Below are 27,360 nucleotides of genomic sequence, written 5' to 3' on the forward strand. Positions count from 1 at the left end.
AGCAAAGGCATCCCCATTAGCCACTTAACCAGCCCATTAAGAGGTCCTCCTAAGCACTGTGGGCTGTTACACCTTCCTTACAGAGCATCCATGAGCCTTGCAGGGTCCAGCACACGTCCTGAAAATCAGAAAATAACAGGTTTTTCCTGCAAGAAGGAGATCTCACTGTTGCTTTCTTCATGCTCTAGGAAGCTCTTCCTAAAAATTTCTCCTTTCTGGAGGTCTCCTTCTCCTTCAAAACATGCCAAATTACTCCCATGGGGCAGAGGGACAGTCAGCCAGTGCGCTTGCAAGGACACCTGGGGGAACAGGCTTTGGCCATGCCTGGCACAGGCTAAACACCTGCTCCTGCTTACCAGCAGCACTTGGCCTTTCACTTTCTGCTTTCAGCAACTTGAACTGGTTCTGCACAGACTCTGTTGCAACTTCTCACACGCACATATACGCACAAAGGACCTAGGCAGGTAAAACCTGTGCAGGGAGACTCCTTCTAGCTCTGCTCCATCCCAGCAGACTGCAGGCATCTTGCTGTTCTCTACATTCTTTTGGCGTGTGCAGAGGCATCTTCCTGCTCCCCCAAGCCTGTGATGGTCTCTATCACTTGCTGCTAGAAAAAGCAGCAGAGACTTTTCCATAAAACTATTTGAAAAATGCAGATTCCCTTCCCTTCTGTGTTGATGTGTATGCATAATGTGACGCACCATTCAAGTAAATCTAGTTTTATGGACAGGGATTCATACAGAAATGAACAGGCACTTGCTCTCCTGAAACCAGATGAAAACAAAATTTTTATTTGCAGGTTTGGACATTTATACCAACCGATACAGAGAAAACACTCCATATTTTCTCTGATGTATTGTGAAAATGACTCAAAAAAATCAACAAACATTAACCACATACATAAATGCGTGATCTACACAGAATGCTTAAAAGTAATTGCAAAAGGATTTGTTGAGTAATTCCAGAAAAAAAAAAAAAAAGATTGTCAGAAGACAACCTGCTTGTGGGAAGAGGCACTTAATTCACTGCATGAATGACTCATGGTGAATTACTTGCATAACTCCACTCAAGGAAATCACTACTCTGCAAAAGTGCATACATGTTAAATCAACCAAAACACAGAGCAGTCCATATTCTTGGTACAATGCTGCCTTCCTGCTGGTACAGAATGAGGAAAAATACTCTCAGCTGGGCTGGGAGGGGGAGAAATCCTCTCTTTTGCTGTCCTGGCAATGTTTTCAAGAAAGAGTTCAACAGCACTCACTTGCCCTATTCATGCTTGGCGCTTACATTGAAAAGAAAATCCAGGCCTGTAATATTCAAGAACAAGCTCTTGTTGACAGTGAAACTTTGACTAATAAATCTGAGGCTGCACTTCCCACCCAACTCAATTTAATGCCATAAGATAATTATGGTCCTTTCCTGGAAAACAGAGAGCTCCATGAAGAAGGTCAGCTGGCATGAACACTAGCAAGACTGACTTTCTTCAGAATACTCAGGATAAATCACTCCTTCCTTTATTCATTATCTGTGCTTGAACTGTGAGGTACAAAGCTTACTGGAATTAAACAAAGGGAACTATTTTTCACTGTTTCACCTCACTTTAATTCCCCATAGCATATCCAGAACCGCAAAATAGAAAGGCAGAAAGAGAGGGGAAAAAAAGAATAAAACACCATAGCTCTTTGCAAGTCTCATGTGCCTGACCAGCACGACTACAATCCATCAGCCATACTTCAGGCACCATGACCACATTCAGATGTTACTGTGAGCAGAAGATACACATCCCCTTGGATGCAACACAGTGATTTACACTGCACAAACTGGGAGCTTTTTATCTGGGTACAGTGAATGCAGAAACTTCAGCTAGTATTCCAGAGCCCTTCTGTTAGGAGCTTTATTGCTTCTAAGAACAGCTTGGTCTATAGGGAGACTTCACTGCCCGTATATTGGAGGAGCAGCAGCTGGGCACAAAGAACATCTCATCTTGGAGCAGAGCTCCACATGGTAGCAGTGGCGCTCAGGGCAACAGAGTCCTTGGGGGAGCAGGAGAGGCGAGTTTGCCTTGGTAGAGCTGCCCAACAGCTGAAGCCCTGACTGCAAAGGGCAGACCTGTCAGACCTGTGTGATGGCAGCTGCAGCCTGGGCCACCACGGCCCCACTGGGGCCAGAGAGCAGGAGTGAACATGAGCAAATGGATCCTGCTGCCCAACAACATCCCAGCTATGCTGACAGAACGGAATAGAAGCCCCAGCTTCTCCTGGTGTTTCTACAGACAATCAAATAAAAGGCATAAATACTCCCTGGAACTTGGACTTGAATCTAGGCTTTTCCTTTGTCCTGGTGTAAGCAATGCCCCATGTCATTCACTCATGGTGAACATTCCCATCAAAAAGATCCTTAACATTATGCTTTGGTCATGCGCTTGATGGGAAGATCCAAACAGCTCAGCCTAAGGAAAACCAACAGCACCCAAAGGTACACTCTAAAAAACCAAGGTATCCCATGCAGGAGAGGGACAAGAGCTCCGGTGCAGCTTTTAACTCATGAGTTAAAAAAAGCAAGTATGATCCCAGCATCCATGCTGAGCCCAGCAACATAAAAGCCAGATGTGCCCTGGCTCCTGAATGGCAGTGGGACTACCTCCAGTTTCTTGTCAAGGTAATTGTACTTTTCAGCATGTGCTGGATCTGTGGCTAAGATCCACAGGGAATTTTGTATCTCAAAACAGTTGAAGCTATTGATTCCAGGTCAGTCTGGGAGTTAAGTGGTGCCAAGGTGAACACAGTGGAAACCTGATTTCAGACATCAGAGTATGGCCCCAATTCTTTGTACATTAATATTGCTCCAATTCTATGAACCAGCTTTAAACACAGAGTTTATGAAATTCATGCTTGTTTTGTGAGCAGATTCCTAAAAATCATCTTTGGCTTCGTTACTTATCAGTAGCTCTCCTTCAGGCAAGGGAACAAATCTCCCTCTTCCACTTCTAAAAGAGAGCTTCTGTATTAACACAGGAGCACGCACATTGGGCAAGTGCTTGCTCTGGGAGGATATAGCTCCAGATGGATATTGCATATCCCACAGGCGACTTGTGCTGTGACAACCCAAGCCAAATTCACTTAGAGGCAACTAAGACAACTGCATGGTGGTTGTGAGGTAGACTTTTGGTAGAAATATGAGAAATTATTAACACATATTCCATGGTAGAAGAGGAGAGATGACAATTCTTATTGTACCAGGTCCTGCAACTTGCTGCACTGAAGGATTATTGACAAATGCACAATTCATCCAGTACTAAAAATCCTGCATCAAAATAGCAGAGTGAAGTACCTGAGACAGTTGGAAGACATAGGGAGGAGTTTTGCATGGTTTTCAGAAATGAGCAGTTTCAGAACGTCTTGCTAAATTAAGCAACAAGCTCATCAGACAGAAGCACAGGAGCACAGGACTGAGAGGTAACACCAGATTTTGGAGTTATGCTGTTAACCCCACTGACCTTTCACATTTCCACTGTCCAGCCCAAGTGAGCTTGCCAGCTGCTGCAGGCAGAGACCATACCCCCGTCTGCACTGGTGCAACTCCAATGGTTCTTCCATCACAGTTTTTTAAAATTGATTTGCAATACTTTTCAGCAATTGAAGCTAAAATCTTGGTAATGTGATCTGAGAGATCTCACACTGGAGAAAACTGGTAAAACCAAGGTGGCCTGTATTACTGTGTTTTGTACCTCCAAGTGCATTTTCAGTTCTTGGGGCTAGTGATGCCACCGAGAGGTGTTTTGAGATGTCAGACATGTCCTGACTTAGCTCAGCCCGTAACTTCTGCCTTCAGCCACATATTTGCAATGACAACAGACATAAGACAGGCTTCTGAGAAATGCCTTTTATTGAACGACAGCAGGTGTCACGTGAACGTCCACAAAAGAAATCATTCCATAGTAATGCCAAAATCAAATTATTACAACAAATGCAAGAACCAAACCAAAACAAAACCAGAGTTAAAATGATGAAAAAGCAGCGCGCTGTTACACAGTGTAAAACATACACAGAAAGCCACATCTTCTGCAAAATTGTCATGGTCATCACCATCACAAGGAAGAAGTGATTTCAATTCTTTCTTTCCCCCTCCAAAAAAAAAAAAAAAAAAAAAAAAAAAAAAAAAGGGGCAAATTTTGAAGTGAGATATTTCAAAGGGTCCGTTAAACAACAAAAAAAAAAGCAGCATTTCTGCTGATTCTTTTTGCAATCTTATTTGCCACATGTATTGGGAAGGCTAAAAGAAACCATCAACATTACTTAAGCAAACAGCAATTCTGAGGCTGGTCAGAAAGTCCTCCCTCTTCCGAAGGGCAGTACAAATGGTCACACAGATGATTATGCCCATCTGGCAAACGGTGCAGTTTACTAAAGAGAATTTTTGTCCTTAAAACAAACAAATACGTAAAACATGAAATAGTCTCTCCTGGCAAACTGTGGCTTTGGAAATGCCAACATGCTCTGTCGGCTCACAGTGGTCTTTGGAGAAGGGGTGGAGCAAAGACATACCAAAACAAATAGGAGAAAAACAATTCTCTGGATCAGAAGTAGAGGCTGTTCCTAAATTTTTACACCTAAGAAACAAGAGTTTTGTAACCCATGATTTTCAGAATTACTGTATAAAATTATATTTATTAGAAATAAGACTCCAGAATACTTTAAGGCACCTCATGGCAAAGAAATATTTTAAAGGCTTGAATAACTCAAGAGACTGAGTTCTTTTTCCAAGATCCCCAGAAAGGTATGCAACGTAGAGTAACCTGCTCTGCTGTTTTCAAATAAAGCACAGCATTTTTCAAAATGGAAGCTGAAAACTATTTAAATTTTTCTTTGTAAGGAAACATAAAATACCTTGTTGGAAAGATAATGTATTCATTTAACAGACCAAGACTTTCTCAACATGAAGGCCTTTTTCTTTCCCTGATTTGAGTTCTGCCATTCAGGTACACTGCATCTTTTTTACCAAGCTAAAATGAAATGGGTCAGTCGGTCTTAATTAACATCTGAAAAAAACAGCTATCAACAATACCTGCAAAACCAGTTTCCTGAATAAAATATTTTTCTTGCTTTAAACCAAAAAGATGAAATAATGCCAATGACAGACATGAATGACTTGCTATCAGTTGTTCTACTCAGCAATTTATGGGTTTCAAGTGTGATTTTGTAAGAAATTTGTTTTGTCTTATATTGATATTTGATACCTACAGCAAGTAGTGTCCTGCCAAAACATGTAGAGAAGCAGAATCAGCATTTTCAGAGATAACTAACATTTTTGTGCACATTCAAAAAGCTACAGGATCAAATTAATTCTAGCTTATAGACTGATAGCTAGATCAGTCAGGGTCTCATCCGAGTGAGTCTGCAGCAGCCAGCGTTTTGGAGTTCTGCTCTTAAATATAACTTACCATAGATTCATTTCAGAGCTGAAATGAACTAAAACTGTAATTATACCCTTGGTTTACGCGTGCAGATCTCCTTGGGTCTGATAAAAAAATATAAACTAAGGTATGTATGGCCAGGAGAACTTACTATTCTCTTACAGTATTTAAAAGCCTCTGTATTATACATCACATTTCTTCTTCTATAAGAACTGTTTAAAAATAATAAGAATTCCATATTGTAGAACACAGACTCTGAATATATTCACACTTCTCAAAAAAGAAGATAAACACAGGAGCTCAAACTCCAAACTCGATGAAGTGCACTGCCTTCCTGGTCAGCTCACCATAGCTGTCTTTTGCACCACTCCAATGAGGTTTTCCACAGCAAAGCTTGAGCAGAGTTTGGACATGGATCCATGGATCCTTGTCAAAAAGGCAGCTGTGGACAAGGCCATGAGGTTGAACTTTCTTTACGCTACACAGTCCCCTAGAATTATTTAACATGACTTTACACATTGAAACTTTACACCTTCACATACCTCTGCAATGCAGCCACTCTCACTCAGCTGCAGAACAACCCTATCCTTACTTCAGACAACTTTAATGAAAAAGAAAACAGCCACAGAACACACAGGATGATAACTGTGTGCTAGTACACTGTGTAAGTGGACTGCAGCAGCTCAGAGAAGGGCCAAGCAATACAGAAAGTGGATGTGGCTGGTGTGTTCCCAGAAGGATCTGCCCTAAGCACTGCACACATGAGCACCTCTGTGCCACGTGGCTTGGTGACCAGTGTCTGCCCATGGCTGGCTGGTATTTCATCATCAGATGTAGCACAAGCCTCCTGCTGCACATCACTGTGTGAAGTTCAGTTCCACTGATCTCAGTGGAACTTGTTACAGTGTAAGGTGCTACACACTGCAGGAGAAGTGTCAGGACTTGACAAAAAAGGCTAGGGGCAAAAGCATCTCATTTTGTAACTCCCCCCTAATGATTTTTAAGCACGTTAAGAGGATGTTACCAGCAAGCACAGATGCCTGATGTTTGTTCCACAAGCTCCAAAAGCCCCTGTCCCTCAGAAAGCTGGCTGGTGGCACTGCAGACACAATCCCCTGTCTCATGGGATCTCACAGCAGGACAGCAAGCCCCAGTGCAGGGAGGATGCTGTAACAGGGAACAGGGACTCTGCCTCTCACCATCAGGCTGGCCCCGAGCAGGAAGATGCCAAGATGAGAGGCTGTGCTGAGGCACAGGCTTTGGCCTCAATTCACTTCTCAGTAAGAAGTAACTTTGACTAAATTGCAATCTGGTAGAACTGCTTGAAATGAGAAACATTTGTGTTTGCCTTACTTTTAGACCACTGGATGAACACTGGGTAAATAACACTTGTTCGGCATTGCAAAGGTAATAGCAAGCATCTTCAGTATTTTTAAAAAAGCACAGTATTTTCCATTTCCTGAAGAAACCTGTTGCCTTTTAGTCTCTCCTGTGGCCTTTAAACAGCAAGATGAATAGATACATTTTCTACCGGACCTCAAAGAATAGCTGAAATTTTTTTCAGATTTGAAAAAATCTGCAGCAGCACAGCCCTTGCTTGGTTTATTTTTCAAACATGGGAATAGTGCCTTTGTGTTGAAGTGCTTTGCTGAATCAGGACAAAACTTATAAATATTGAACCCCTCCCTCACTGCATTCCTCTCTATCAGCAACTGCCATTTGAAACTACAGGTTGTATTTTCCTACTTGGCAGGATGGTAACTGGCAGGATGGTAACTTCATACAGCTGAAGTTCAACAGAATCCCTGATGCAAAACTAAAGTTATATTTTCAACATATATCTAATGAATTTGTTGTGTACCCTGCAGTTACAGCTTTGGCTTGAAGGCACAAATATTAAGGCACAATAAATGCAAATAATGTATACATTTCAATGTGCTGTGTTGAAGATAACTTTGTACTACACAGAATTTAGGTATAATGACATGTCATTCAAACATTTCCTCAAGTTATTTTAATACCTTTTTTTCTTTGATAACCTGGGTAAAAAGAGGAATGTATGTTAAATTATTTAAATATTTCTTCAGTGCAAAGTGGTAATTTTCTTCTGAAGTACAGAAGATCGAGACTGATTTTTCAGCATTTGAATTTTAGGAAAATAAAACTAATATTTACATTCATCTTGAACACCATTATTTGAACTGTTTATTAAAAAAAAGTATATAGTACTTTTCTATCAAAATGAAAAAGTGTTTTTGACTTCTTCAAGTTTTTTTCCTACCAGCCTGCATAGGTACTTGTGACAGGTAGAAAGACAGTTCCTCTAGACAAGTGAGTTGCACACTACCAAATCTGCTGTTCAGACAGAGCTGTCATACCAAAGAGACACTGAAAAAAATTTGGTTTTGCTTGCTCTCAAAATAATTCTAAAAGGGAAAAGAAGGACACATTCCAATTATTTTACTAAGCTCCAAATATGCATACTAGACCTGTTAGGTGTCCTGCACCTGTTTAAATAAAAGAGATCTCTACCAGATAACTTTCAAATAAAAACGGAATCTGCCTAATTTCCTTAGCAATACAAACATAATCAGCTGGAAAGAAAAACATATTGCACTGAAATGAAAGAAACAGGGACAATATAAATTTTCTTCTCAGTATTAAATAGGAAGGATGTCCAGTGCAAAGAATTGCCCCCCTCCCTTTCCTCTCCCGCTGACACTTGCAAATATCGCCGCCGAGTTTAGATGATCTCAGGTTTACATTCTGCAGAGAACAGTTAAGGCAATGAGGAATCACAGTGCAGTTTCAGTTATGCATAATCCTGAGGAAGGATCCAAGGAGGAGTCTATGGCAAGCTGACCATTCTGAACAACTTCCGGGTAATTCTTACTGAAGTATACCTAGGAAAAATATTAGATTCTATGAGTAATTATGTACCAAAGTCCATTTAGCTTCAAACAATATTTCTGGAGATAAATATAATAGAGGTAAATACATATCCTTAAGGAATTCAGTTAATGTACAGCACTGAAAAATTAGTAAAATTACTATATGAACTTATATTAAAACAAAATGTGTGAAAAATCCCACACAACCTGTCGATCCCTCAAATTTTGTTAATTCAGATGAATAGATATGTTTTATCGCTTTACATTAAACTGATAAGTAAAATCATTTCACTAGCTCAAAACATGGAGATAAATTAAAAACAGGATGACAAAGAAGCTGTGAAATCTTGCGTCTGCACAAGGGTTTCTCATTTTCACACATAAAATGAACACAATGGATTTGGATGTTAAAATCAGGTTGTAATCCCTATATTTTACAAACTGTGATTGACAACCATTGAAACTTCGAAGTATATGTATGAAATATCCCAGCCTTTAATTTGTGCTGCAGAGCAGTTATAGGGCCTATAGAAATGTGATCTCTGGATAGTGAACCACAATAATGAAAGAAGAAGCAAAAGCTTTAACAATGACTCAACCAAGCAACTTCTCTAAAACGTAAGATGATACCAAATAAAAGGACAGTTCTTTGCCAAGCCTTTGAGTTCCTGAATTCTACCAATTTCTAGCTCAACTAGAAGAGATACAGGTTTCCTGATAAATGTATAATCAGAACATAAAGGAAATGAAATGCTGTCAAGTTTCACTGTTCCACAATCATCAGTTTTTAGCAGCTGTATCATATCTCTGTTCCTTGACAGATGCGCATAACAAAATGAAATAATGTCAAGACTTGTGTGCTCTTATCTAAAAATGTGTTGGGTGAAAAAGGACTTCAAATGCAATTTTTTTTCCAAAGAAGAATGTGAAAAGTTTTGTTTGAGTCTTTAAAAACAGAAAATACACTATCTTTCTGAAGCTGACACGTGTCACGAGTTAGGTCTCATAGTCAGACTGCTTTGAGTACAGCTTATGAAACATTTCTGCAATTTATATTTAAGAGTCCTGTCAACAAAGTTCAGTTTGTTTGATAAAAACGTCCTTTTCATATACATGAATATACGTATAAGACACATGGGATAAAAAAGAAACAGTCATTCTACAAAAATGTCCCTGTAAGTACCACTGTCATCTTTTGTGCACTCACTAATGCAGGGTATATGCATTTTTACAAGTTTCAAAGAATATTAAAGCCTGATTTGAATCAACAGAAGAATTGGGAGTCCTGTTAAGAGACATTCCTCAGTAACCAGTCACAATCGGATGCAACAGAGGGAAGTTAATGAGGCTGCTGACTGCACACAGGCTGCAGACGGCAGCCTCAGTATTCCCATCCCGTTCCTGGTTTAAAACACAAAACTTTGGCTTACTTTTTATGCAGCTTTTGAATGCCATTTTTTTTTAATGGAAAGCTAATAGAAAACCTTGGCACATTACTAGAGATGTAATGAAATGGCAGCTGCTTTTCAACTCTCTCATTGCAATTCTTCCCCTGAGCCCAATCCCTCAAGATATTAAATGCCCAGGTCTTTATACAAGTTTCTTTCAGTGCCAACAGAGCTGCAACCTTTTTAAAAGTAATCACTGAGGTGAGATAACACCTAGTATTTTAATATTTACACATCTGTCATAGCTTTAAAGTAAAATAAAACAACACTTATTTTTCCCTCAAAGTACTCAAACCTGACTGACAGAAACCCATCCCCATCCTGATGCCACCAAAGCCTGCAGAAAAGCCTCTCTCAACACTGCCAAGAGCAGGAAGAACACACCAACTTCGGTTTATCTGAATAAATGAGCACTTTTATTTTTTTTTTCTACTCCTTGATGATTATTTCTCTTTCCCACACCATTTTCTCCTAATAGATTCTTGTAAACTGAGAAAAGATAAAAACAGTCTCATGATGTCAAGCACAACTCAGCTGCCATCAGGCTCATGGGCTGTTTAATGCATACTCAGCAGTATCCAATTGGAGTTGTGCCTGTGTTGTTCTCTTTGACATTTGCACAAAAAATGGGGATACTGAGTGACCAAGCAAGCCATACAATAGCAACTGGATCAATCTGGAAGCCTGAGCTAAGGTTCCAGCAATAGCTCAGTCATGCAATGCTTCGCTAAGAGGCCCATTAGATTTTTTTTTAAATTATGTTTCTTAAATATGTCCAAGTTAGTCTTCCCAATTTAAGATGTGTAGTACCTCCTAAGCTGCACTTAAAGGATATATGCAAAATCAGTACTTTCCAGAAAATGCATTTGAAGTTTCAGCTTACTAAAAGAAGATCTTGGTACAAGTTTGTCTTGTACAGGTCCAAACAGAAATGAATCAAGATTCAGGTCCAAAATCCAATAAATCAAACAATCATTGCCAAAGCATAGCCACATTCCAAACCGTTTTCCTTAGCAACCCACTGCAATGCTTTTCGAAAAGTATGTATGTATGTCATGTTACCATTTCTTTTTATGTGCAGCATGCTGTTTTCCAAAAACAGAAAGAAAGCTGTTCTTCATAAAAACAGTTCTTAGTAACCACAGCAGGAATGTGGGAAACCAACAGCAATGCATGCAGCAGACTCAGTAGTGTAAAAAGAAAAGCCATTGGAATCAGCTCTTCTGACTAAGCGACTTCTCTGAAAGTATGCATGAAGCACAAGGGACAGCAATAACAAAACCCCTGAACTGTCCAAGTCCTTCAAACAGAAGGAGCTGTAACTCTGCTTCTGGGTAGCTGCTGACTGGAGATACAGTCTCTTGATTCCCATATTTTTGGTCCGAGTGTGGATAAGCACCATGCTTTGCATTCTTGGCAGATGCTAAAGCTTGTATCTGCCTTCTAGCTTGGGAGTTAGCAAACTTTTTCATCAAACCACATTTCAGCAGAGACTGGTTCCTGGATCTCTTCCCTTCCTGTACAAAATCACATAACATTGATGTGGTAACTGCAGATGACTATATGGGCAAGTAACATCAGGCAATTATTTTTATACATTTTGAATCATCTTTGAATGCAATTGTGCAATTGTGCAGGGCTCCAGGGAAGGAAGGAATGACAGCATGACATAGCTAAATTTCTACAGATGACAGCTGGACAGCCTCACCTCTTGTCTTTCCAAGGAGCAAGCCTTAGGAAGCTGGCCTTCACTTTACAGACAAACAATGGTCACATGAATTTGAAGCTACCCTCTTAAATATCATTTATATAACCTCCAGATTGTCATGCACATAATACAGAAAACATGGCTAACCCATTCCCTTCTAATAACAAAATGAATAAAGCTACACTGCAGCAATGGAAGAGGACAGCAGAACTTGTAACACAGCTTAGTTCAAGACAAAACTCCTTCCTCAATTCTGCAATTTGTGCCACACAAGAATTTATGGTGTATGCTCTTAGCTACAGTGCTTTACTTGAAAAACTCTGTAAAAAATAAAATCTGAGAATATGAACAGACACAGAAATCTCTTCCCTAATCTTCAAAAAGTCCAGCAAAATAGCATCCAGAGACGAGCACAGAGCCTCCATGACAGCACTACTTTCCTTTTTTTTTTTCCAACTTGCTGGAAATGCATCTATTTTTTCACTGGAAAATAGTCAAACACCTGCCATTTTGTTTCCTGTCTTTGTGTGCTGTTCCCTATCTATTGGTCTTTTGTTTCCTCAGGTAACAGTTTAGACTTTGTGTTCCTCTAGCTCTGCTTAATACCAGTGCCTTACTCACATGCTGAAAGCACAGTTACATGGGTCCAAGCAAGCTGCTGCCAAACTGAGCACTGCCAGTCTCAGCTGGAGCAATGCCGAAACTGTTGGCACTGAGGGAATTAAGTCTTGCTCTGGACACCCTGTGTGGTAAATTATCAAGAAAAAAGAAAGCAAGCCAAAGCTAGTCAAAGAGATCCTCAATCACAGGTCCTTCTTTTTTATCTTCTTATCTCTGCTTCAGCTTTCCACCTGAGAAGTGGTGATGATGTAGATGCCTGTACCTCACAGGCATATTGTGAAAACGAATCCATTGATGTCTCTTAAACACTTTGACTGTCAGAGGAATGCCCACAATTACATTAATAATTCTGTACTCTGAGTAGGATTTGAACAGTTCAAAATCAGGCACAGAGCCTTGCAGGGAACAAGGAAGTGACAAAACATTCAACAGCTGTTTCTTAGCTGAGCCCTGCTCATCTTTGGTGCAGAACAGAGAGCCAGGGTACAAGAACGAAGTAAGGGAAGGCACAACAGAAGGAATGTGATCAAACCCTCAGGGACCACAGCATGGTCACAGGCACTGAGCCCCAACTAAAATCTGATGGACCCTTTAAAAAATAGAGACATAACATACAAATGTTTGATTCTGCAGCCCTAATGTGTTTTTCACGGCGAGTTAAGATCAATGCCCAGCACAAGTGAGTATGTCCTATATTATTTACACTTACTGTTTTGTGTACACACAAAAGGATGCAAGAAATCCAGTCTTTCAACTTGGGGTATATAAATACATGTATCATTTGGAAGTCTGCGTATATCCCACTGAAAATTATGGCTTTGCCTTGCAAAACTGACAGATCCTTTAGTGGAAGGCTTACTGCAACACTGAATATGCTAACGTGAGATAAACAAACTGCAGAGACAAACTTAGTTATCTCTTCTTCTAAAATTACCCGTTTTGCTGTTTCAATCAGAGAAGCCGCTTCGGTCTTGCCCACTTGTTGCACCATTTTGTAAAACAAGCTGTCTTGTTCTTGCAGCAAAATGTAAGGCTCGCCGTATTCTTTCAGTCTTCCCGCATCTAAAACCTGTTAAATCAGCAGAAACCAATGAATTAACATAAGAAAATTAAAAACTAAATGCTAGAGACTAGAAACCAAATGTAGGCGACTATAGGCAAGGGGGAAATGTATGCATTTTTAGTGCTAAGATGAATTTTGTACCCTGAAAATGAATTCTGTCCTCTTCAAACTAGCATAGCACTTTCTCAGTTTACAGACCTGTTATACAATTTTAGAGTGCCCTACAGCCATTCCACCTATAGGAATCCAACATGAAGTTATGCAGAATATGGAAATACAATGTTTGTGCAGCCAACAAAGCAGATTATAAGATTCATTGTGTAAGAAGGAAACAAAGAGGTCCAAAATGGGCTCTGAAGTAAACAGCTGTGGGTAAAAACCACGCAATAACCACCAAGACGGTTAAGGGAGAATAAGTAGGTCTTTTGAATTAGAGGTGAAGGTGTAATTAAAGAAAATGAGGGTGTTGCTGAAAAGATAAACAATTTCTTGCATCAGTTTTTGCCAACTATGGATTAGAAAGATATTTAAACCTGACCCTATTCTTTCCACATAAAGAAAAGATCAGATGCCACCATGGACACACGTACCCAAAAAGAGAGGAAGGGAGAAAGAAAGAAACAACAGAGAAATTAAATAAGCATTAAGTCAATAATCCATGGAGAATATACACAGTCAAAAATATAGGAAAAAATTCAGAATAAGCTGATTGAACCTCTATGAAACTGTTCTCAGACTAGTGACTTCATTTAAGGACTGCATGGCAGAAAACATTGAACTTACATTTTTAAAAGCCTTTACAGGATTAATTCAAGGAAATTTTAGATTAGCATATATATTTTGATGCAAGACACCAAATTAATTGAAACAGTCATTAAAATGAAAGAAAACACACGGATCACAGGTAGAATTCGTTCTCCACAGTTTCAACAATCACAACTCTGACACAATTTTTAATGCACTAGAAGAAAACTAAAGGAAAAATGGTTTATATGGATTTCCAGAAAGATACCTGGTGTAACTAAATAACCATGCTACAAAGAACAAAGCTTTTCAAAAACCTGGACAGAAAACAAGAGATTTGAATTAAATAGTGCAGCTTTCTTTGTAGAAAGCTGAACAGGTAGGAACTGGTGGGAACCATATTGTTCTGGCAGAGGTGGTAGCTACTTATGTTAATCATCAGAAAAAGGAGGAGTCAGAGAAGTGACAAACCTGCAAATGACACAAAAATGTGCAGATAAGAATAGACCAGGGGTTCAGATACACCTAACTAACCCAAGAGAATGAGAAACACAATAGCAGGGAAAAGCCAATATTGACAAATGCAATGCACTCAAATACTTAACTGGCTTATAAATTAATGGTATTGACTCAAGAAAGAGATTTGGGTTTTAGTCTACAAGTTTAGTACTTTACACCATGAGTAGGAGTAATGGAGTTTAAAAAAAAGGGAAAGAATTCTTGTGAGAAAACAATTCAGAAAATATTTTTGCTCTTCTATAAATAAAAAACCTGAATGCACAGGCGTGCTATTGACAAAGATATTGCCACAACAAAAGGACTTCAAGGACTCATAACTCAAGCCACAATTGTGGTGTACATACTTGTGAGAAAAAAAGAAAGATCTAAAAAATGGAGCTGTTGATTTCAGGAAAGAAATTAATAAAAGGTATTGTGAGGACAACTTCCAAAGTAACAAAAGTAGTGTGCACATTTCTGTTTGAAAGAAGAACCTCCAACACGCCTGCAGATAAATTCAGAGTCCTGTGAGGAAACTTTCAAACGTGTCCTTTGCCTGTGAACGTGTCCTTTGCCCATAAAACCAAACATCCTCACGGCCAAGGGCCTGGCAGATCTCCAAGCAGCCTGGACCCCAGTAAATGACAAAGCCCACAGGGAAGGGGCACAGCTAAGCTGACCCCTTTGCCTGCACCAGTGTGAAAATCCCGCAGTGCCAAGATCACTGTCGACTTGTTTGACACCAGAGACCCAGCACCAGGGAAAAGGGGCCCACTCCTTCCCTTCCGGTTCAATTAAGTGCATGGCATTTGAATGGAAAATAACTCAGACAACAAACAGCTGCATAATTACATCTGATTTTATAAACTGTATGCACAGAAACCTACAAGAAGATATTTGCTATTTTCAAAAGCTCTTAACTTAGAAAACCCAGCCTATATTATGAATTTTCTTTTGCAAGTGATTTCCAGTATGGTTTGGAATTGCAGCTGAAGAAAGTGCTCACAGAAAAATCTGAAATACTAGTAATATTGCACAGCCCAACATACAGTCATTTAATACATGCAGTATTTCACCTACTGTACTTGCACACATGCTGACTTTTCAGTGTACTTAATCCTGATTTACTCTGAACATTTAATGATTAATTATAAATATAATTTTAATCACAACCATTTTTAAGCCATTGCATGTCACAGTTAAGGACAGCTTCCTTAAAAATGCCATAAATCATCGTATACAATTCAACATTTAAATCAGGGTGCCACGGCATAGAGCATCTCTGTCGCCTTTAAGTGAAGCTTTTCTCAGCATAGCACTAGATTATGCAAGCACTTCTAAAGAAAGGAAACAAAAAGCATCTTCATTAAATGTGTCACTTACTAGTAAAGAACTGCAATAGACAAGTAGAGGGTTTAAAAAAATTATATTACTGCAGTATTGCAATCTTAATATTCATTTTGCAAATACCTGAAACAACCACAAGCACAGACAATCCTTCCCCTCGAGAGAACCTGGGGAAAGGGAAAAAATGATTCTTCCTTGCCAAGTTTTAAACAGTCAAGTCCAGAAGATGAATGGATAGAGTGAGCAATTCTGTCCAGAGAAACTCCATCCACATTTTAAGCAAATAATTATCCTACTCATAGCCTTTCTTTGGGAATAAAACCCAAACTTGTGTTATAAAGATAGACAAAACAGCCATAGAAAAATAAGCTGTGTTACTTTTTAGAAAAAAATCTGAAATGAAAAAGGAAGAATGAAACCGAACAGACAATATCATTCCTACAAGTCAGGAACACTATAAACCCTGTTCACCACGGAAAACCACTTTCTACTAAGTGCTGTCATCCATGAGACAATGGAGAAAATTTAAGCTGGTTTACTTGGTAGTTATACATATATATATTTATATATTTATTAAAAAGCACTTAGACAAAGAGATAGGTACTCTTCTTTGAAGAAATGTGTGCTGATAAGATTTACATAAATAAATAGGTACTTTGGCTAAGGCTTTGCATACTCTTACTCACTGACTCCAAGCCAAATTAAAATCATTAGGACTTCAAAAAGCCAGCTAATCATTCAGGAAAGGTGGAATCTGGTGTTTACCAGCCACATATTTTCCGATCAACTTGCAGCGCTTATCACTGCACAATACAAGAGAATCGAACCCAGATGCGTCCCAAGGCAGTTGTACCAGTGGAACTTGATACAGAAGAGCCAGAGAAGCTTGTACTGGTGAAATCAGATCAGCAGGGAGATTGTGGAGGACACACACAGGAGCACTTGACTCTGAATCAGACTTGAATTTCATCACAGACTGCAGTGCAGATATTGAGAGAGGGGTTTTGTGCAAATCACTCAACTTTTCAGCTCCTCGCTCTGACTCTTTGTAAAATGCACGAAATAAAGACTTGATCATTCTGTGGGAGCTAACTGCCTGTGAAATACTTAGACAGCCCAGAGTGAAATAAAAACAAACACAAAAGAGTTATATAAACCCAAAGTGGTCATATGTAAACCAGGGCCAGATTCTCCACCCTCTTGCACTGGCAGCTTCTTTTACCTTGCCTGCACTGTTCTTGCCTTTGTAGTACCACCTTTATGGCTTCAACAGGATTTTCTCATATGAAAGAGTAATTCCAACAGTACAAAATTTACAAAATTGGCTGCTGGCAATCATACAAAAGAAAACATGCAGGAAAATTGCTGTTCAATGGAATTTGCTCACCTCCCTGAGAATGGTGAAAACATTTTCACTTATAGCTATCCAAATCAGCATTACTCAAGCAGCGATACATAGACATGTTAAGTTCAAACAGGGCTCAAATGATGTATTACTCTTGAGTAAAATCCTCATGCCATCTAATTCTAGTTCACCTAATGTTTCATCCTGGTTGAACAGTCTGGGGCAGTGACTGCCCATCTGAGTTGTGATCTTTCCAGAAGGTTAAGAACCATCTTGGTAGAAGACAACATAGTTTTGAACAGCACTTGGTTTGAATTTTGGGGCACAGAATAACACAGAAAGGGGATGATTAAAATATGACAGGGAAGGACAGAGAAACAGAAAAGAAGTGTTTGATCTTGACCTGCAATATCAAACATCAGAAGATTATTAGCCATTTAAATGTGTTTATGTTAACTCTAACTAGCACAAGAGTATTTGCCTATGCCACAAAAATGTTGCTGAACTAAATTTGGGTAAGATTTGAGCACTACATTTTGCCTCAGCTGTAACCTACCAGGGGGATCTATCCCCACTTTGCCTAGGTCCCACGCTAAACCCCCAAGCTTTGCAGAATTTCCATCCCATAGCTTCATAAGGTAATGTATTAACCAAGACAAAAAAGCAGGGGAAGGAAGACAAAAAGTAAAACATAAAATGGTGAAAAAGGAGTCAGGAAATCCATTTCATTATGAAAAGAGAAAAACAAAACAATAGACAATGAGGATACTACGTCAAGATAGTTGAGTTTCCAGCAGGCACCTAGGCAGCAGAGCCAGGAGAACACATTTTCTCCTTGATGATTCCTCAAATAATCCATATTGTTCTGTTGCACACGACCTTGCAGAAGCCAACACTCATTTTGTAAGTGAATTTTACAATCTTCTTTGCAGATTAATATATGTAAAAGAAGTGTCATTGGCCACAGAGAGAGAAAGAACAAGGGCCTTCTAAAACGCTGTAACAAACACCATGTACTTGCATCCACAGACACAAAAACCAAAGTTCTAAATCCTGTGTTTTCTAACTTTCAGCAACAAAAGCAGACAAACCAAGAGAACAATAGTTATAAAACATTCTGAGAAAAAACACAATCCAAGGTTGGAAGTGTTCAGCAACAGAGGAGGGGGGCATGGGAATTTATTTCAATTATTATTGAGGAATGACTAGTATTCTTATTCACGTTCATATTCACCATTAAGCTAGAGGGGAAATGGGACATTTAAGAGTTGATCATAAATGTTTTTATTTCCTATTCAAAAGGAAAATAATTCAAGGAAATTATCTCCTTGGGAATACATCTGATTTAATTTAGACTTGGAGAAGACATCACCAAACAAAAAAATCATTATTAAAGTTCAAAACTCTGCTAGGAGTACAACTTTGAACAATGTTTTCCTCAGAGAGCATACATCAAGATGATCTTCAATAAAGTCCTGGGAAGAGGAGAATATTCAGGAGATGCTTCTGGTTACATCATATTATAAGAAATATATTCACCCAAGACAATACATAGCTTTGTGGGAAAGAGTCAACAGCCTGTACTCCAGTTGGCATTAAGTTCAGATGCAAGCATGTTCTGTCTCTTCTGTCTCATCATGGTTTGTCAAAACAGATCAGAAACATGCACATACTTCTCTGAGGAATCATTTATAAATATCAACCTATCTAAACATGTTTGTGAACAGTGAAGCACATTCAGAAGGTTGCAAATACAACTCAGAAACCATTTTAAAGGGTTTCTTTTCTTTTCTTTTGAAAGTTTCCTCTCTTTTTTTTTTTTTTTTATTTTTGGTGGTGCAGCTTTGGTTGGTTATTTTTTGGTTTTTTTGTTTTGATTTTTCTTAAGCCTTCAGGTTTATTCAAAGCATTCTCCATGCTCCTTCAGGGCTCCTATACAGATTATTCTACCAGTAACTCCAGATAAATTTGGTGTGAAATAATGTATTTTTCATGTATCATGTACATTAACAGAGCAGAGTAGACCTGGGAATTCACCTTTTTATAATCTGAAGTATAAAAAAAAAAAATCATTCTCTAAAGACGTGTTCGTGTTTCTAGTACAGTCTAGATTCCACACCATTGTCTTTATTCTTGCATGATTCGACCATCCTGTTCTTACATTGATGGAAACACATTCACACACAAATGCCTGACAGAATGAGAGATCAAAGTTCATCAAACATTGACTTCACTTCCTGCAGAAATTCAAATTCTTTGTTTGAATGTGAAGTACTGCCTCAATAATCACTTGTTTTATTTAGGCAAAAGAAGAATCTTGTTGGGCAGCCCTCTTGAAATGGGAGCAGCTTTTAAGAACTGAAGATGCCAATGTTTTAGAGAAATGTGGCTTAAAACTGGCAAAGAGAATCGAGAACTCTAGTGTATTTTCAAGCTCTTTGGGATTTTGACTTGATTTTAGAGGAAGATTGGCCAGGTGTGACATTCACAACTGTAACAGACACTCCATTTCAGCTGGCAAGACTCGCTCTGATACAGGATCATGGCACATAGCTCAGTATCTCATGCAAAACCTGGCCTAACACCAATATAGAATCTTCTCTTAATGGTAAAGATGCATATATTTCTCAGCTTTGAAACCAGTGTCTTCACTGCTGATATTTGTGGAATTCAATAAATTCCACGAAAGAAAATGGAAGGATTTTGTTTTCTCTTCTGGTTTGGTAAACATCAACCCAGTTTCAGAAGATCTGGGAACACTGGAAACTGCTTTTGTTCAGAATCAAAACGGACCATTTCTGAAAAATTATTTGCTAAATTCTTAGCTCTTACAGAAACTCTGGAAGTCTTGAGTTAACAAAAGAAAGGAGAAACCTAATGGTTTCCAGGCCTTCTGCTCTCCATGCAGGTCCCCTTCTATGAGTACCCTTCATATTCTTGTCTTCACATTTCCTTACTCAAGAGACTTTGGTCCCAGAACTCAGTGGGAATCTTTCTTGGGTTGAATAAAAACAAGAATGAATTTAGTTCTAATATTCCTTAGTTCATATTTTCAAGACAGAGGCTGAGTCAAAAAAAGAGCTTTATTACTGTTTGTTCCTTCTGAATAATGACAGCAGGTGCACCAGTATGAATGTAGCAATTCTACTGCAGATTACTGGATTCAGACCTACAAGGTACTTTAAGGCTTTTATGAAGAATTAGATGCTTACTTGCAAAAATTTGGCATCCATTCTAGCCATCTACTATAATTCATTAAGCTCCTTTTACATTCTTTAACAGAACACACTTCAATAGCACAAGCTTAATATCCAATAATATTTCACCACACTCCAGATGCTGGGCTGATAGAAGGTCAATTCTGCTTACACCTTTCATTTTTTCAGAATTAAAAAAAAAAATACCCATTTTATACCCATCCAGTTGTCCTGCTTTAGAATTTTGAAGGAAGTCATAAAATTCTTATTTTCATAAATTTTCACATTCTATCATCCCAGGCTCCAGGAATATTTATGGTCTCATCAATTGGCCTCTCTTAGACATCCCAAGCACTCGAGGGCCAGTGTCTGACAGCGGGCAGCTCTCCAGCAAGGAAACACTCTGACACAGACACACTGAGGACCAGAAAGTCAACACCAATGGTGGGACACAGCTTTCAAAAAGAACTGTTCTACAAGCAGGATTGCATGTTCTGTGTCTGGTGACTTAACATAATACCCCCTAAACAGAATGTCGAGATTTGCTGTAAAACACATTCATTTTCCAGCAGAGATATTTAAATAAGTGGAAAAGAAAGCTACCTAGAGAAGAGTCAACAGACCACAGCTTTTCTGACTAACTCAGTATTACTAACTTAAGTGTATCACCACTACCCTCCCGTGTTCTCCACATCTCCATCTGAAGCTGGGCCACTGCAGTGAAAGCTGACATGAAGGTATCAGTAGGACAGATGGGGATTCCCCACTGCTACAAGAGCTCTGCCTCTCACTGGGCTGCAGATTCAGACTCCCTTTTGCTATCCTCTGATGACTCTTGCTCTTCTCGCAATGCAATTCTTCTTGTGTACCTGGCTGCCCTGGGTACACAAGAGGACACAACATTTTTCTGGGAATGGGGAGCATTGCATCCAGACCTCTTTAGACAGAGCACAGATTTCTGTACTTTCTGGAAGAATGCTGTCATCCCCATGGTAAGGGAGGGCAGCATGGCCATCACCACCATATTCACTTAGATGTCTATCACCACTGTCTCATCTCCACCTGGATGGATGAAGGATATTAATGTGCAATGCTGGGTCAGGTATCAGAACTCCAGAGAGAGACAAGGGCTCAGACCTTGTCTGCTGCTCAGCATTTTCTACACAGCTGTAAGTGACGGCCTTTCCACCACACACCACACCGCCCGGATCTCACTCTCTCTTTGATTCCAAGATGTTTATACTTACTCTTGGTGGACTGATTGCTCTGCTGAAGTTAGATATCTACAGCACAGGAAACACAGTTCCTGATTTATGAGGCCCAGATGTTCCACCATGGCAAAGACAACATCAGAAAAATGAGAATAACCGAATGAGGGAGGCGTACCGGAAAGACGTGGGAAGTCATTTTCTATTGACCAAAAAAAACCAACTCAGGTCTGGCTGTGAAGTGCATTGTATTGTTACCCTGCATATTAGTCATTTCAGAATGTAACCACAACAGGTTTTCCCATAAATAAATCAAATCTCTTCCCATGATTCTCTCATCAAAAACTTCCTATTTGAATGACAGTTTTTAATTACTAGATCAAGTTCTGCTTGCATAAAGAGTTTCCATTTCAAAGAAGTATTGCACTGATATGAAAACTCTCTGGAGAAACATCCTTGTCATTGAAAAATGCACAAGTTTGACTCTGTGGCTTTCCTCTGGAGAGGCCACAGCATAGTATATACAGCAAACAACTCCATCAGGTTCTTGCCAGATGCATATACTTTATTTGCTACTGAACCACTACGTCCCTGGGTGAGCCTCAATTTCTGTATGCTTCTGGTTTCCCCTCTGTAAAAACAGAGTTTCTAAAAAGCATTTCTCAACCTGCAGAAGGAAGCAGAGAGGAGGGGGAGGAATGGGTGACAGGGATTTTATAAGATCCCCCTGAAAGTCTTGGGAGTGGTGCCCACTGGCTGCCACAAACTTCAGATGTTTACATAAAGGCCTTTGCCCTCTATGGTGAGGACAGGAGAATCAACTGTTGACGTGGTGGGGAAGCTACAGGGAATGAGGGGCCAGTGAGGCAAGCCTGAGCTGAGCTTCTGCCAGCATTTGCCATTACAGAAGGGGTAACTGCAGCTTTCATCCTACCCTCCCCTCCTGCCAGGCAGCAGAGTGCCTACCTGTGCCAGAGAGCTAAAACGGGTACTGCTAGCACCTGATGGGAAGAGTTACAACTTGGCTTCTCAAAGTAATGAAGGAAAAGGAATGAGAAAGTGCCATATTAGATGCTGGAGCAGCACAGAGGGAAGAAAAAAAAAAGGAGCTTGAAAACCGCTGGATTATAATTTTATGGTAGTATTATTTGATGGGCTGACTTAACAAGTCTTTCCAACTTTGGTTCCAAAGATTGTATGGATACTTCCCTATCTCACCCAGGTGTTTGAAGTTTAATTAATTAATGTTTATAAAGAGCGTTACAATTTCCAGATGAAAGGTCCTATGCAAGTGCAATGTAGTATTACTCATTGAGGCGATTGGGTTAGAGAGTATCACGTTACACAATACAGCTCTTCCCTCAATGATTTCAAGCGTTTGAAGTTCTGATAAAATGTGTTTATCACCAAGACAGATATAATGGAAATACTCTTAAGGCGTGACCTGGATTATGAAAGCAGAGGTATGGTTTTGGGAATGGAACAAACGAGAATTAAAACAACTCCTGAGGCCAGATTTGTCTACAGTTGTATAAAATATATTCTGTTCTTCCTTTTTTCCCTCCCTGAGTAGGCTTTTCTTCTCTTCTAAAATAGAACCGGTTATTACGACGGGTGTGAGCAGACATGCAACAGTTCACGTTCAGTTCCTATTTCCATACTCATCCAACTTGACATTTTCTCATGACTTTCTTAAAATTATTTTCTGTTCTAATTTTTTTTTTTTTAATGTCTGGATTAACCCTAAAGGCGAACAGTTTCTTTTTGGAAAGTTCTGCTTTAACTGGTAATCAAACAGAATTAAAGAAAAAACTCACGGACAATGCCAAGCTGGAGACTGCAGCCAACACACTCAAGACATGATGACCAGTTTTGACCCCCCAGTACAAGAAAAAGCAAGATAAATTTGAGCAAGCTTGTAATAGGGTTACCAGGGTGGCCAGTGAACTGGAACACCTATGAGGAGAGGCTGATGAAGCAGGGCGTGTTCACCCTGGAGAACTGATGGCTCCAGGGGACTTACCAGCAACCCTCCCGTATCTACAAAGAAGTTACTGAGAAGACAGAAGGCTCTTTAGTGAGATACACAGTGGGAAAACAAGAAACAATTGCCATAAAAGGAAGAAAGGTTTTCACTGGAATATAAGGAGAAAAAAGATTTAACGATTAAGATAATTAAGCATTGGAGCAGGTACCCCAGAGACTGTGGAATCTCCACTTCTCAAAGTTTTCAAGACTCAAATGGAAAAAGTCCTGAGCAACCTGATGTGAAATTAGTGCTGCCCCTGCCTTGAGCAAGAGGTTCCTTTCAATCTGACTCAATGGGAAGGGAGGAAAGCCCTACGTGATGTCCACTTGCTCAGGAGTGGGCTTGAACATTTGTGATTGATTTTAGAGAGCTGAACAAGTGTGCCCAAAATTTGTTTGAAAAATAAATTACTTATTAATTGTAAAAAGATAATTGTTAATATTTTAACTGCCAGGTTCTATCTTTGTTCCTCTTCCTTCACTTTCTTAAAAAGCTCACCACAATAGCAAACAACAGAGATTTGGGATGGCTTATTAATAAGGAATTATTAATTCTAGAGGTCTCAATTAAAAGAGAAACAAAACCAGGATTTTTAATAATACCAGGTCCTTTCTTTGTGTATTTCTACCCCTTGAAAAATAATCTGCATCAAGTTAAATTTGTGAATTAGTAAAATGTACCATTGGCTAAGCAAATTACAGAACACACTAAAAGCTTTCTTTAGCTAAGTCTTCTTAATTTTTGTGATATTGAAGTAAATAATTAATTTTCCATAAATGCTGATTTTATTAATAACCCTTATTAATGAATAGTTAGTCTTCTTGAGGAATATTCTTATTCTTGGCATTTTTAACATGTTTTTCTTCCAAAATTCTGCTTTATTCCTACTAGGAGTTACAGGCTGGGGAAACCAAGTAATTAAGTGTAACAGAAGCACATCTGCCATAACTCTGATCATTCTAAATATGACATGATAATTCTGATTTGCCCCTAAACAGAATCAATAACTGAGAAAGGATGTCAAGAAAACAAGATTGTTACGAAGCTACATGTCAGTTTCCTCCTTTTTTTAATCAGGCTTCTCACCCTCCTCCCTCCCCCAGTTTACAGAAATCTGTAAGATCAAAATGGAGCAATGCAAAAAGATGAAAAACATTTAGAAGTTACTACTGACTGCAGACTCAAAGACACATCTTGCAAATCTCTTTCTTAAAAGAGGCCAAAAGCATTAAAAGACTATTAGACAATTAGGAAACTAGAAATCTTAATAGTGACTAAACTGAAACAATATAAGGGTAAGAATAATGTATGGACACTTAAAATGCAATAGAGCAGCTATGTAGTTGGCAATTATCCTGAGCAGTTTGGGGAAAAGAGTGATTTTTTATGCTTTGCTCCAATAATTTTTGGCATAAAAAGTAAATAAAACATTTCATTTTCACTGCAGCTTCATGACATTAAAGGTAAGCTAGGAAAACATCTTTGTGGAGAGAGCATTCTGTGCCTAACATGTTAATGGTAGTTAATGAACCAAAACCCACAGAAATCCCTTTGGACAGCTAACAAACACACACAGCTATTAATTAGGTCACAGTTGTTTCCTCACAAATCTTTTGTTCATTTCAGTTGTAGAAAACACCAACATATCCATTAGACCTGTGGGGAGGTATTCACCAGAGAAGAAAATATTTATTTATTATACGTTAAATGCTTGCAATTACATGACTACTTACGGCAGTTCTGCTGGTTTCTCTCTTTGTAAGTAAACTATAATCACTGAGCTCACAATCTATTCTATTCCTCAGAACACCACTCACCTCAGCAGATGGAATTATTTAATTTTGTGTACTTCAGGCAACCACTGTAACTCAATCAAAAATTTTAAAACGTTTTGAGCATCCAGTTGGGGAAAAAAAAAAAAAGACAACACTTATGTTAATTATGCTTCATTTTCACAAGACAGAAGTTGAGAGGTATTTTTTAAGGTTACCACCAAGAGGTGAAGGTTGATTTCTGCTTGAAGTCCAGTTAAAATTTGAGTTCCACCTATGAACACAGTTTGCCCTCTATGCCAGTTATTTCATTAACCAGCTGTGAAGAAGATGTTTGCAAAGGGCTTGTGTTCTTATTGCAGGAAATTGTAAAACTGCAGGCTGCATATTATGTCAAGGACACAAACCAGGTGGACTTCCTGAGAGTCCAGGGAACACCACTGCCTTTATGAAAATAATCAGCAAGTATTTCCTAATTTCTATGCATGTACAACGCACTCTGGGGCAGAGAAGGTGGCAGATATGGTGTAACATTCCTCTACTGGGAGCAAAGATGGCAGAGGCTGATGCATTGGTAGTGCTCCATCTTCTCTGTTTGAACCTTGCTTTGGAAAGCTGACCATGTTCATTACCTCACCACTCTAGTCCTACTTCTCCCATCACTACCTTTGCCCCAGGGCAGCTGCTGTCTCCTTACCTCTGTGTTTCCTGCCCCAGAAGCTCCACCACCTCCTCCTCACACACCCCACACCAACTACTGTCACTGCCTCCCTCGGCCCACTGAGACTGCATTACTACACCTGGCTGAACCCAGCTGACTGTCCAGAACCTCATGGGTGTGACTTCACAGGCTCCCAGTACGGGCAGAGCTAATTTGCTCGGGTCTCCTGCTGCACCTCACCTGCAGTAGGTTCATGCTTTGTGGGATGGAAAGCACAAGGCCAAAGAAAGCAAGAATTCTTTCCAGGTCATTACACCTACAATTTTATGAGCTGTGAGTTACAGTAGCTAGGATAATGAGGTTCACTTGGATAAGCCTAACATATGACTTACACTCCTAAGCACTTTTGGATCAAAATGAAGAAGAGTCAATAACATTATTCTTCAGGAAAGGAAAAAAAAAAACAACAGTGAAGCAGTTAACTGTCTTACCATAATCCTATCACTGTCAATAATGGTGTTCAAGCGGTGTGCAATGGTCAGCACTGTGCAGTGAGCAAAGGTCTCACGGATCGTCTTTTGAATGAACTCATCTGTTCTGAAACACAGCAAGAGGAATGCAGACAAATATAAGATGTTTGCATGGATAACCGAATGGCAGGCAGGTTTTATGACTTCATCAAACATGACTGGATAGAAGGAAATACACTTCTAAAGTTATCACAGTGCTTCTTCCTCTTGTTATACCAGATGACTGGGAGGCGTATCATGAAACATACTCCAAAATTTACCCTTTCACACCTCATGAGGAAAAAGTTTCTTGTGAGTAGAGCAAAAGGTTTCATTTCAGGAGACTAATTTCTCAGACTTCGATTAGAGAAAAGGGAAAATTCTGTCGATTCAGATAGTTCTACTGATTTCTACACCAAAAAAATCATTGTTGTTCTCATTCAAGATTTAGTTCATGCAAGCAGTGAAGAAAGTTGGTCAAAGTACATATCCCTCATTGCAAATCATCTGAAGAACAAACACAAGGCAGCCTAGAACTAAGGTTCTTGATTTCAAATGCAAAAGAAGATAATTAAGAGGAGATTGTTGGTAAACTAAAAGAGAACTGGAATAGCTCAAGAACTTGAATACTGAAAAAACCCAAAACTTGACATACCCTGTAAATCAAAAGCATTAACTGGAATGCACAACCCAAAGAAAGAGATAGAAGAATTCAAGTTAAGGGTGAGCCTATGGTCTGAATTAACCACCACCTAAGAAAAGGACAGCAGAAGGAAACATAAGACTTGTAAAGAATGAAAACTAAGCCAGAACACAGACACTGAAGTACAGAGCTGAAGTGAAAACTGTCACAAATAAAGCTGAGAACTGTGAAAAGGAAATAAAATTATACTGATAGGTAGT

At 39.2% G+C, this 27,360-nt stretch overlaps 1 protein-coding gene across 5 annotated transcripts in view; it reads right to left on the reverse strand.

Moving 5' to 3' along the window:
* Positions 1–3,870: 3,870 nt before the first annotated feature.
* ABCC4 (ATP binding cassette subfamily C member 4) overlaps positions 3,871–27,360 on the reverse strand; it is a 141,321-nt gene continuing 117,831 nt past the window's right edge. For 4 of the 5 annotated variants that reach the window (XM_059839227.1, XM_059839226.1, XM_059839225.1 and 1 more), the window contains 3 exons: positions 26,440–26,545; positions 13,019–13,153; positions 3,871–8,319 (listed from right to left, as the gene is read on the reverse strand). In XM_059839227.1, coding sequence (XP_059695210.1) covers positions 8,212–8,319; positions 13,019–13,153; positions 26,440–26,545 — 349 coding nt within the window. In that variant the 3' untranslated portion in view covers positions 3,871–8,211. Of the gene's footprint in view, positions 8,320–13,015; positions 13,154–26,439; positions 26,546–27,360 lie in introns of those variants that run through there. The other variant, XM_059839229.1, reaches the window with a different exon arrangement.

This window comes from Haemorhous mexicanus, chromosome 2 (genome assembly GCF_027477595.1).
Source record: "Haemorhous mexicanus isolate bHaeMex1 chromosome 2, bHaeMex1.pri, whole genome shotgun sequence".
Taxonomy (NCBI): domain Eukaryota; kingdom Metazoa; phylum Chordata; class Aves; order Passeriformes; family Fringillidae; genus Haemorhous; species Haemorhous mexicanus.